At 36.9% G+C, this 12,320-nt stretch overlaps 1 protein-coding gene across 4 annotated transcripts; it reads right to left on the reverse strand.

Moving 5' to 3' along the window:
* Positions 1-4,052: 4,052 nt before the first annotated feature.
* LOC106140289 (zinc finger protein on ecdysone puffs) lies at positions 4,053-11,882 on the reverse strand. Of its 4 annotated transcripts, none has more exons than XM_060950999.1 (11): positions 11,731-11,882; positions 11,167-11,481; positions 10,636-10,796; positions 9,413-9,668; positions 7,958-8,225; positions 7,425-7,540; positions 6,290-6,456; positions 5,784-5,952; positions 5,294-5,462; positions 4,618-4,716; positions 4,053-4,295 (listed from the first exon to the last, which is right to left on the reverse strand). In XM_060950999.1, exons 2-11 carry the CDS (start codon positions 11,470-11,472, stop codon positions 4,144-4,146), a joined length of 1,863 nt encoding a protein of 620 aa, XP_060806982.1. In that variant the 5' UTR covers positions 11,473-11,481; positions 11,731-11,882; the 3' UTR covers positions 4,053-4,143. The 4 variants fall into 4 exon arrangements, with proteins under 4 accessions (XP_060806982.1, XP_060806981.1, XP_060806984.1 ...); XM_060950998.1 differs by having other exon boundaries at positions 9,413-9,671; XM_060951001.1 differs by lacking the exons at positions 10,636-10,796; positions 11,731-11,882 and having other exon boundaries at positions 11,167-11,326.
* Between the last annotated feature and the right edge of the window lie 438 nt (positions 11,883-12,320).

The following is a 12,320-nucleotide window of genomic DNA, read 5'->3' on the forward strand; positions in this document are numbered from 1 at the left end:
TTTTTAATGATACTATGTTAATAAAATAATTTTGGTACGCATTTATTTTGCTCACATAAAAGTATGTATGCGAAGCTGTTTTGATAATGTTTAGAATAGATGTATCGAAATAATTGTACAATTGTGGTGTTAAAATGTTATGATGTCAATGTTTCCGTTAAGCTCGGCTGTCTTTTGGACATAATATGACAATAATAAATTATAAAACAAAGCACGTGTTGTTTTATTAAGTCGTCTACCTGAGCCAAGCCATTTTTAATTTAAGAAGGCGAGAAAGCTGCGCTGTCATCATTATTAGCTTAAGTGAATTAGTCATTATTTCATTACATAAAATTATTGAGTTAAAATACATATAAATATTCAGTAGGTAGTTACTTAAATCATCTGAGGGTAGGATTTAAACCTTTTGGAGGGTTAATATCTTTGCCTACATTTGTCCTGTCATCCTGTGCTTCAGTGCATGACAGTAACACACATGTCAAAACACAAAACACGTGACAATTTTCTGCAAAATACCGAACTTGTAAATCTAAGTTTACAAAATAAATATAAGAAAAATGGTGAAGTTTGGAAGAAATAAAATGAAAGTGTTAAATAAATTAGCTAAAAAGCAAAAATCAATAGCCAACTCTGCGAATACTACGCCCAACAAAATTTTAAAGAAGAAAATTAACGCTGAGAAAAAGGTGTCTTTTCAGAAAGAAATTTTAATAAAAGAAGCTGTTTCTGGCGATAGTTCATTGGTTAAAAATGTATCTCGCGAAGAAATGTTACTTAAAGAGTTGTTTAAAAAGGAACCGAAGAAGAATGCTAAGGTGCAATCTACAGGAGAACCTGAGAAACCCAAGCTTAAGCCTGTGAAGAAACAAAAACAACGGCAAAAGATGCAGATCAGTGATACTAAACTGTTATTAAATTTAATGAAGAAGAAGTGATGTGATTGATGTTAAGAAGTGTAGAGTTTTGGTTTACGAACTGTTGGTGATATAAAATAAATTGACCTAATTTTAATTGAGGTACCTATAATCTTGTTAATACAACTCTAGAATAGTTTACACCATCAATATCTGTTAGTATATAATAACTACAAGTATAATCTCTCCTTTTCTGAATGTAGCTGTATTGTTAATTAGGTTAGTACCAATACATTGTTGTTTTAATAGCTACGGTGATTTTAAGATTTTCTATTGCCTTTTACTAATGGAATGTTGTCTGTGCCGACACACATAACAGTGCCGGCATGTTGCTTGCAGACATATTTATTTAAAATTTTATAGCACATAAAATGTACAAAGGGCAGAATTAATGCCATTTGGCATTCTCTACCAGTCTACTCGCTGACACAACAGAAAAACTAAGTTGGTGGTGTGATAAAGTGTACATGCATATTGCAAATACATACACTATTCCCAAATGTTTAAAAATAGAACTTGATTGGCATGGCAACCTACTCCTGGATGATAAATTACATTATATTAAGTCTCAATTATGGTGAAGACAAAAAAATATATATTTATTTGGAAACGAGAACAAGTATAATTAAATTTCATAGGATAACAATGACATTGCAGAAGTTATTTAACTGTTTCGGAGATGTCAATGCCCAACTCCCAGAATGCATTTGTGTTTCCTTAATCTTAAGTTTCTTATTAAAGATTTGATGTTTACTATATTGTGTGTGTGTTTTGTGAGTTGTGTGGGAACTTGTTTATGTGATTGTAGGTAGAGAGAGGAAGTATGTAAGGGTGAGTGTTGCATGCAAAGGAAAAATTTAACAAGAATGTAAATGAACGTCAAGATGACGGAGCCACCTCGCAAAACACAAATATTATCGAACCAGCCCTTAGTACCTGGTTTATTATTTAAACGAGTTGTATATAACCAAATATATTTCAATAAGTTATAAATAATAGTTCTGATATTTAAATAAAACTATTTCTTACATTTAAATAAAATTATCTCAAAGTCGATTAAATTTATTTGATAGGCTATTCTACAATTTGAATCCTCGTATAATTTAATAACATAACATTAGCATTGTGCTTTTAAATAATTAATAAATATATTTTTTTGTACTAAATCCTAAACGCCTAGAACTATTTTGAAGTAAAGTCTTCGTTTAATACATTTTGCTATAATTAATCACAGGCACTTCTGTCATTTTCTTTTTGTTAATTATTTTCTGAAAAAACTGCTTTAAAAAACGATTATAGCGATAAGATCTTGGGAGGTACTAACCAGGTACTTAGTGTCCGTGTGGTCATCTCGACGGTATACATTATATTTTTATAAGAAACGAAGGTGGTTCCTCCATTTTGACGTCAAGATGGAGGAACCACATATCACAATCGATATTTTTGAATTCTTTGAGGTACAAAATTTTTTGATATAGGTACAAACCAGGTACTAAGGGCTGGTTCGACAGTATTTGTGTTTTACGAGGTGGCTCCGTCATCTTGACGTTCATGAATGTAAGCCCATGTTTACCTTGGATGGCTTATTCAGCGACAGGTTGCTAGCCAAGTTTTTTTAGGTAGGTACATTAATTTAAGAACAAATAAAACAAATTTCAATTAATTGACATAGGCTTTATTGATTACATATTAATTACATGCAAAAATTATTTCACTACCTACTGATATAGGTATACTTATATATATAAAGCCAATAAAATGTTATTTAACTAGATTTTATAGGTGTAGGTAATTTTAAGAACATACATACATACATACATAAACTCACGCCTCTTTCCCGGAGGGGTAGGCAGAGACTACCTCTTTCCACTTGTTCTTTTAAGAACATATTTGTGATTACTAATAATTTGTATAACATGGATACTATTTTTAATATTCTTGAAGGTACATTACTTCATTATAATTTTCTCTAAGCAAACTATCATATTAATTTCAATTTAATAAATAAGGTTTTACTATGGTGAGGATGCTTTAATGATACAACATGATAATATAGCCTGAAGTAAATTTTTCTACCACAAAATAGAAGAAGTGTATTAAGATTTAATCTCTCTGCGAGGGAATAAAAACATTCTGAACAAAATTTCTCATGGATTATGTTATGATGTCAGGTATTATACATTTCATAAAAACCACCTTTCGTTTATATGAGTATAATATGCTTTATGTACACAAACTTGTTTCATCATTTTGGTCTCAACAACAGTTCATTTTTAGAGATTCAGAAATTCATTCAAGCACTCCCGGATACCTATCCACAAAATGCACATTATTTTACCACTCAATGTAAATTATTCTTACATATTACCAATTGTAATAATAATAATATAAGCTAAATTATACATGCAAATATCTTGCATCAACATTTCTTAAATACAAATTACACTTTGTTGCAATCGAAAATTCTGTCAAACTTCTAGGCTCAATTTTATGTAGAAATTAAGGCAATATTTCTACATGCTAGACTTAGATTAGGCTTATTGGTCATAGGGCTCATAATCAATGTTAACATACCAAACTATACATTACAATAAAGCTTAACTATAAATTAATAAACACGCCAGCCATGTGTCTTTTTCTTAAAAATTATACCTTTTGTATTATTATTTTTCCCGGTAATAAATCTATGGTTTGACAGAAATTGCAGACTGGTACAAAGTGCACTTATGACATAAACTATTACTATGAATGTGTAATGCGAAAAACCAATGGTTAAAATACAATGAGGGTTGATGTTTGAATCTCTTATCGCATTTAATCCCTAATTATAAGTAATTAATTACACATCGTAAATATTTAACAATTATGTTTAGTTAATAGAATACTCAGCCATTCGCTATGAGCAGATTTTAAGTATTATTAAAGATTTTTTCTTTTCTTACTGCTGAGAAATACGCTTGAAATTAAAGTTTTAATAACTTAGTGTTAGTGTTTAAATTTCATTCATATTTTACCTTTCAATGTCCATAATCCTTTTCTATTTTCTCGATGTGTAACCAACAAACGGTTGCAGGTTTCAGACGATAGCCGTTCCATGTTAAACTCAAATTTACGATTCCGAATTCCAATTTATTCACTATATATAGACTTCATGTTGCTTAAAAATAAATCTCAAAATGACCGCGCCTATCGTATCATGGCCAAAATAATTCTTTAACTTTTCCTGCTTCTAATACCGCCCGCGCCCCCGCCCGCGGCCGCGGCCCCGCCCTCGCCCGCGAGGAGCCCTGTCGGCGGCGGAGGGAGTCGCGGGCGCCGCTGGCGGTTCCGGTTCCGGGGACGGCTCCTTCTTTACCGGAACCTCTTTTTCTGCTTCGGGTACTAGAAAAAAAAACAACATAAAATAAATACTGTTGTTAAATGTCAGAAAACACACAGATTCAATAAGTTGCATTTTGCAAAAACAACTGCTACTTAAAATTTTATCTGTTCATGTTTTTGTTTGTAATATCTTTATTGTACAGATATTGACACAGTAACAACAAATAGTACATAGTTAAAAAAGGAATAAATCACCTGCAATGGCGGACTAATCTATTCATATGTATTTAAGCAAAACTTTACTGATTGAACTTGCTTGTATATTGAAGATTATCTTCAATGTAATCGTATAAATTTCGCAAGAAAAAGAACAGATAGTCACCATTATCCTGTTCTTCTTCAGCCTGATCGCCCCAATCCTCAAGGTCCTCAGAGTTGGGCTCGGCCTCCAACTCTGCTTCCACGTCACTGCGGGGCTCATCTGAAAGACAAAATATAATTATACATCACGTCTTTATCCCTTACAAAGTAGGCAAAGCCAACAGCCTCGCAAAGACTAAAAGGCTATGTTAAGCTGTAAAGCTAAAGATGGATTTAAAATTTAAATAGTGACAAGTTCCTCAAAAAGAAGCCCAAATTTATCAGCCTATCCCTGAGTCGCCTTTTACGACATACATGGGAAAGAGATGGAGTGACGTGGAACTGGATGTGGAACCAAGATCGATCACATACAGGTCAGAAGGGAGTCGCTTTGTGTAAAAACCTGACTCAACCAACGAAGGATCCATGATCAAGTGCTTATCCTGGGTTCCTCTCCAAAGAGGCGAGGATGCAACCGGGACTAAGACAAGAGGAAGATGGGAAAGAGATGGAGTGGTCCTATTCTTAACTGCCAGGAATCACACGGTAGAAAATAATATTTTTTTATTTTATTCATTTATCATTCTTACAATATGCAATAGTATATTCCCCAGGCATCACACCCGGCGGAAGATCTTCCCTTTGCGGCGCTCGAACCTGTATCATCGGTCCCACTACACTATGAAGCGATAACTCACCTTTCATATGAACATCATCATTGTCGTCCAAGCCATTTGCCTCATCACTGGCGTTGGTCTTGCGTCTCTTCCAGTTGCCGTTCTCTTCGCTGTCCATGGTGCGTTTGTGGACGTTGTCCTCCGTCTCAGCGGGCTGCTCGGTGACATCTTGGTTAACTTCTTGCTGTTGCTGTAAAAATTTAATTAACAATCAAATTTATTTAATTATATTTCATGTTATACATATAAAATTCTCTCGTCACATACACACATAAGGAACGAAGACATAATGGCAATCGTGAAAACAAAACGGAAAATTATTCGTCCTTGAGGGGGCAAAACAATGTTTGCCGGGACAGCTAGTATCAGTATAAATAAAACGTTTTGAGAATCTGCCTTGTCAGTCAGATGCTTGGGGAACAGCTGGTGATGCCTCCCAAGTCCTCAGATGGAGCTCCGCCGTCTCATCAGAGTCTAGCAGCTTGTGTTATCACAGTCTACGTATACATACCTTGTTAGCGGCTGCCTTGTCAGCCAGGAGCCTGAGGAACAGCTGGTGGTGCCTCCAAGTCCTCAGATGGAGCTCCGCGGTCTCATCAGAGTCCAGCAGCTTGCGGCACAGCTTGCACTCCACGCAGCGGAACGGGGACAGGAACGAGCGGCCCACGCCGCGTTCAGTGCTGGGGGATTACATAATAAAATATTACAAAAAAGGGGATGATATTACAACCAACGTTAGCCAGGAATCGGAATGACGATAGTGCCGTGTAGTTTCCGGCATTTCTTACTTTATGAATGTGTAAAGTGTTCACGAGGTCCCGGAACGACTAGTTCAATTTCATTTGCTAATTATCACTACATAATGTAGTGATAATTAGTAAGTGGAAAGAGGCAGTCACTGCCTACCCCTCCGGGAAAGAGGAGTGATTTTATGTATGTATGTAGAATAGAAAAAAATATTTAATTGCTTATTTATATTTGATAAATTGTAGCGAAAAATATTAGCATATAATTCACCTGTAAGCTGGATACATATCCTCGGTGATGTTGGCAACATCATCACCCTCTTTGTAGTCAAGAACAGTATTCTCCGAGTCCAATTCCTCCTGCTTCTTCTCCTCAGGCTCCTGCTTCACTTCAGCCTCCATGGGCTCTTCACCATCTTTTTCCTTCTTAACTTCGTCCTGTAAAATAATTTTATTCATACATATTGTCACGTCTATATCCCTTGCGGGGTAGACAGAGCCGAACAGTATGGAAAAGACTGAAAGGCCACGCTCAGCTGTTTGGCGTGATGATAGAATTGAGATTCAAATAGTGACAGGTTGCCAGCCCATCGCCTAAAAAAGAAACCCAAGTTTGTAAGCCTATCTATATTATGTAGATTTAAGAGATCTATATTTGTAAATTGACGTCCGTTGAAATAACTGCAGTGTAGTTTGTTTCGCCGCTTCTTCTACATATGCGCTTTGGAAGCGGTAGTAGTTATAATTACTTAGATTTAAGTGAAGTGACGTCATTAAGTGATACCTTGTTTCCAATTTTGAAAATAACATACATACATACATACATATGATCACGTCTATATCCCTTGCGGGGTAGACAGAGCCTACAGTCTTGTAAAGACTGATAGGCCACGTTCAGCTATTTGGCTTTAAGATAGGATTGAGATTCAAATAGTGACAGGTTGCTAGCCCATCGCCTAAAAGAAGAATCCCAAGTTTATAAGCCTACCCCTTAGTCGGCTTTTACGACATCCATGGGAAAGAGATGGAGTGGTCCAATTCTTTTTTGTATTGGTGCCGGGAACCACACGGTGCCCGGTTAATATGCGTGATGCGCTGAAAGGCAAAGGTTTGAGGGAAAACATCGTTGGGAAACCTGCACATTCAGGCAACAATGTAGATGTGTATCCATGATCAATCCAATACAGGTTAGGTTCCCCTGCAAAAGTTGCGGAGGTCAGATTGGAGTCGCTTCGTGTACAACCTGACTCACCCAATCCAGGATCCATGGTCAAGGGCACACCCCGCGCTCCTCTCCAGAGCGACGTAATGTAGCATAATATAATGGTAGACCAAATAAATAAATAAATATAGGTACCCTTCGCTAACATAGATAGTATACATATTTACGTTTGCAAACTTCATACCTTCTCATTCCTGTTGTCCCTGTTCCTCCTGTCGTCGTAATGGTCGCCGCGCCTCCAGCGGTGGCGGTCTTCGCGCAAGTACATCTGCTCCATGTTCAGAGTGGATATCACCATTACTGATTGACAAAAAAAAAAATTAATGTCATGAAAAAAAAAGTATTATTAAATTTATTGTGAAACAGCAATAGTTTTTCGCGCAAAAAAACGGCGTCGCGCGTGCGCTGCTGATATAACTGATACCCACAGACAGTAATAACTTTTATCTGTCTGGTCTGTACTGATATAATAAATATCTTTGTCTTTACCTTCACATACCTCATTACCATGGATGTCGTAGAAAGCGACTAAGGAATTGGCTTGTAAACTCGGGGATTCTTCTTTGAGGCGATGAGCTAGCAACCTGTCACTATTTGAATCTCAACTCTATCATTCAGCCAAACAGATGAACATCACCTATCAGTCTTTTTCAACACTGTTCGCTCTGTCTACCCCGCAATGTGTATAGACGTGATTATATGTATGTATGTCCTTACCTTCAGGCTTAGGCTTGGTGACCACCTCTTGTTTTTCCTGCATAACCTTCATATGCTCGGCAGTCAGACGATGCTCGTCCAATTCTATCCTTGTCGGCATCTCCTTATGGCATGAGGTGCAAGTGGGATGGAGATATTTCTTGAGTTTCCGATGACCAACGGTCGTCCGGTGTATCGGCCCGTCGGCTGCGTACATGTCGCACATAGCGCAGTAGAAGTCGCGGGCGGGTTGTTGACCCGTCTTGCGAGTGCGTTTCATCTCGCGAATCTGTAATTTTATTTTGGGATAAATAATAAATATATACGGGACAAATTACACAGATTGAGTAAGCCTCGACGTAAGTTCGAAACTTGTGTTACAAACTCAACGATACTAATTTTATTTAATAAATACTTATAAAGATGCATCCAAGACCCAGGCCAATCAGAAAAAGTTCTTTTCTCATCATGCCCTGACCAGGATTCGAACCCGGGACCTCTGGTCTGGACAGAGGCCGTCAAATTATTAATATTCAAGTCAAGATATAAATCTTCTTCCTCTGGAGAGGAGGCCAGGGTATACCATATGACCATGGACCCTGGATTAGGTGAGTCGGGCTTAAACATAAAGTGACTCCCATCTGACCTCAACTTTGGCAGGGGAACCTGACCTGCATTGGATCGATCGTTACACATCCAGTTGCTTGAATGTGCAGGTTTCCCTCATCGTAAAAGCATCAGTTAGTATTCGAACCTGTGCCTTTTATGCGCATCCCTCAATTTAACCAAGCACCTTACAGATTCGACCCCTGATGCTCCGACCTTTTGGGAAATTAATCTTATTGGGATACTAATTGCAAGACATTATTGTTAAGTTTTTGGATTTTAAGTTTAATATACTTGTATATTAAAATGTTGGAATCAGTATCAATAATGGAATACAAAACCGCAATAAAAAGAAAATATATTTTTTTTCAAACAGTTGTATGAAAAAAAAAATCCCTAATTCGCAAAACAAATTCAAAATTCAAAAAAATTCAAAATTCAAAATTTTTATTCATTATTATAGGATATTATTATATCGCTTAATAATTGTCGTATGGTTTAACAACTTGGTTGACGTCAAATAAATTACTTAAAAACTAAGTTTACTGCCGCTTCCAAGGCGTCAGTGCAGAAGAAGCGGTAACAAACTGCACTGCAGCATTTTCATCAACAACGTCAACTTCACAATATTAAATTATACTTAGAATAGAATGTGGACGGGAGAATACATTGTTCACGGGAGATTTATATATTTATGAGATTTAATATTGAAAAAAGAAAAATATATATATATATATATATTATGGATTGCAACGGTAAATGGTTAACAACGTAATCAATGACCTAGTTTTATAGGTACCTACGTACACGTAAGAGCAAAGACAATTTAACATAGTATGTAGAGAAACAAAAATAAGCCCTAAAACTCACCTTAATCTCCTGCCTCATAGTATCCGCTGTCAAAGCGTAGCTCTCAGCAGTCTTCTGCATCATGATCCCGTGAGCTCTCCCATTCAGATGGTTCTCAAACGACCTTCCATCCCACATGCTCTTGTTGCAAATGTGGCACTTGAGCAAAGCCTTCTCAATCTCATCGTAACGGGACTTGTTTGGCTCCTTCTTGTCTGCGTCTTCTTTGTTCTCCGCCTGCTCGGAGCTGGTGCTTTGGTTCTGGTCCTCTTGATCGCTGCTGTATACTTGGTAAGTTAGTGGCTTGTGGGATTTTTATTTGACTAACACTTTAAACATCTGGTATGTGTCCATTACACATTGACAGTCTTGCATGTTAATTGATGTAGGAGTAATAAATTCATGTTTTTGTACTTCTAAGGGAAAATAATTCTTTAATTGTAAATTAAAACATTATCATAGATTTATAAATATTAACCAAATTGTATCATTTTATTTTGGGAAACAAAGTTATACATTTTTTTATCATTTACTCTTTATGAGACTGGAAATACGTTAAACATCTATTATCATGTAAGACTGCTTTTTAGATAGAAAAAAAATTGTAACTTAAACAAATAAATAATAAAGGAAAGTCTTCAGGCATTTTTTTAAGCAAATACATAAAAATTTTAATTAATTAGCAAGGAAAAATTTAAAACTGCTAATTAAACAAAGGACACTAGCCATATTTTTAAATCACTATTTTCTCCATTATACATTACTTAGCATAAAATTTTGTTTGTTTTTACATCAGAGTCCTGTTAAAAACCAATACTGATCCAGGTTACTGCAATACTTACCATAAAATACACAATTCTTAAAGGTAATATGTATCCAATTTAGAAAGGGATTTTAATTTTCGCCAAGATTAATCACTAAGGGCCTGAAGCATGGTGTCTTCATGAAGCATCACTTCTCAAAGTCATGAAGGATAGTATGCTGTGTCGAGAGAAAACTTGGGAGAAACACCATGCTACAGTGAAAAAACCAGTTTGAAAATGGCTGCCTTTCATCTCAACAAACCTAGACCAAGAATAGTCTATGGTGAAGAATTGGATTCAAGGGCAAGTGACATGCCGTTACGGCTAGGCTCCGGTGAACGTATTCCGTTGTTTAAGTGTCTCAGAAATATGTACAAAGGGGCACACCGAGTGCGGCGTGAGATTCGGTGGCACCACCGGAAGGAAGCGGGGATTCCTTACCTCTCCTTGACAGGTTTGGCCTTGGAATCGGCATCCTTTTTCACGGAGCTCTTGTTTTGCTGCCTTTGCCCGTCATTGGGCTTGGACGGTTTACGATTGTGCATACGCTCACCAGCGCGATTGTAATTTCCCGTACGCCGGAAATTACCCTGATTGCCCATCTAAAGGGAAGTGATCAGAATAAAGTGTTAGTACTATAAGTGCAGCCTCGTGGGCCTCACGAAGGAATGCTGAAAACTGAAAATCAAGACAAATCTGAAGATTTAACATGTGTTATCCACATCGAGAGAAATCTCTGTAAATTGAAAACATGCATGACATTGGATTAAAATTGCAAATGATGTCATCATATTAACAAGTATTTTAATTACATTCAATGAGCCATTAAGGCTGAACAATGACATGGATAAGTTTTTAGATATCTGCTCTGCGCAGTGTGGTGTAACCAATTGAGAGTTCAGCAATGAACGACAAAGCTTGGGAAGTTATTTTTAGAGTCATCACTAGATTTAGACAAGTACTAGTACTTACCCTATTTGGAACGTAACCACGATCATACCGACCCATATTGCCGCCAAAGTCACGTCTTATAGGCATGTCCAGGAGAGATGGCACAGGGTTCTGGCGCGGTTGGAGTAAGTTGATGATATTGCTGGCTAGGGCCAAGGTAGCTTCAGTAGATCCTCCCGCCAAAGGGAGCAGGTTAGGTAGGCCATTTCCGGGGCCGCCGCCGCCCTGCCAGGGTGACACTCCCGTGCGACCACCAAAGTTCTTGTTGCGGTCATTGCGCGCGAAATCCGGTCGCCGTCCACCAGTTTGAGGTCTTCGGTTCGCCATTATTGCAGTCTACAAAAAAAAACACCACGCGAATGACTGGTTAATGGTCGAGAGTATCGATTACCTAAGTAGGTGCTATAAGACAGTGACGGAGGTCATGAAGTTTGTTAAAATGCTAGAGGTCATTGACTTATATTCTTTGCAAAAATTATTGATTCCTCCCCTACACAGCAGGTGGAACATTGAGAATTTTTTTATTAGCCGGCTGAGTTGGCAGTGACATGAAAAAAAATAAGTGCAAAATGTAATAAATCTTACCAAATTACAGAAAAACGAGGTTATTCTTTAATTTGTGGGCAAAATCCAAAATAACGGCAGGCACGAAATGTAAATCAATAAAAATTTATGCGTTGTAAGCAAACCACCACAAGCGGTCGAGTCGATGCACTACAATCCAACATAAAATGGCGGCTAGCCGGCTACCTAGACTAGGGATGGGATCAGGGTTTCAATTACCGTTAAATAATAGGTATCGATATTATTGCCAAACAGGGTTAACGTTATAAATTCAATACCTTTATATTGGGTAACGATATTTTTGGCTTCATTTACCATTATACTCATACATAAAACGTTACTAGTAATATTAAGAGTTAGAGGTATCGTTAAGATTGTAAAACGTTATTTTTTTTTGTATTTACTGGTAAAGTCATATAACGTTATTGATTGATTTAATGTTGGATTCGCCGTGAACACTTCTAATCGCGTTGCGTATCGTACAGTTGTGTTGCGACGGATAAAGGTATTTTATAAAACTGAACAGATTTTCATTTTACATAACGATAACGATATTTATAACGCTTATTGGTAACATTATTTATAAAGTTAATTGGTATCGCTATTCTTAA

This window comes from Amyelois transitella, chromosome 23 (genome assembly GCF_032362555.1).
Source record: "Amyelois transitella isolate CPQ chromosome 23, ilAmyTran1.1, whole genome shotgun sequence".
Taxonomy (NCBI): Eukaryota; Metazoa; Arthropoda; class Insecta; order Lepidoptera; family Pyralidae; genus Amyelois; species Amyelois transitella.

Bases quoted from the DNA above. Each gene is read 5' to 3' on its own strand.
- LOC106140289 (XM_060950998.1), bottom strand. From the start codon at position 11,472: ATGGCGAACCGAAGACCTCAAACTGGTGGACGGCGACCGGATTTCGCG. The intron at 6,457-7,424 runs GTATGAAGTTTG...ATTATTTTACAG, and splicing joins GGGACAACAGGAATGAGAAG to GACGAAGTTAAGAAGGAAAA. The intron at 4,296-4,617 runs GTGACTATCTGT...TTTTTTTTCTAG, and splicing joins TGAAGAAGAACAGGATAATG to TACCCGAAGCAGAAAAAGAG.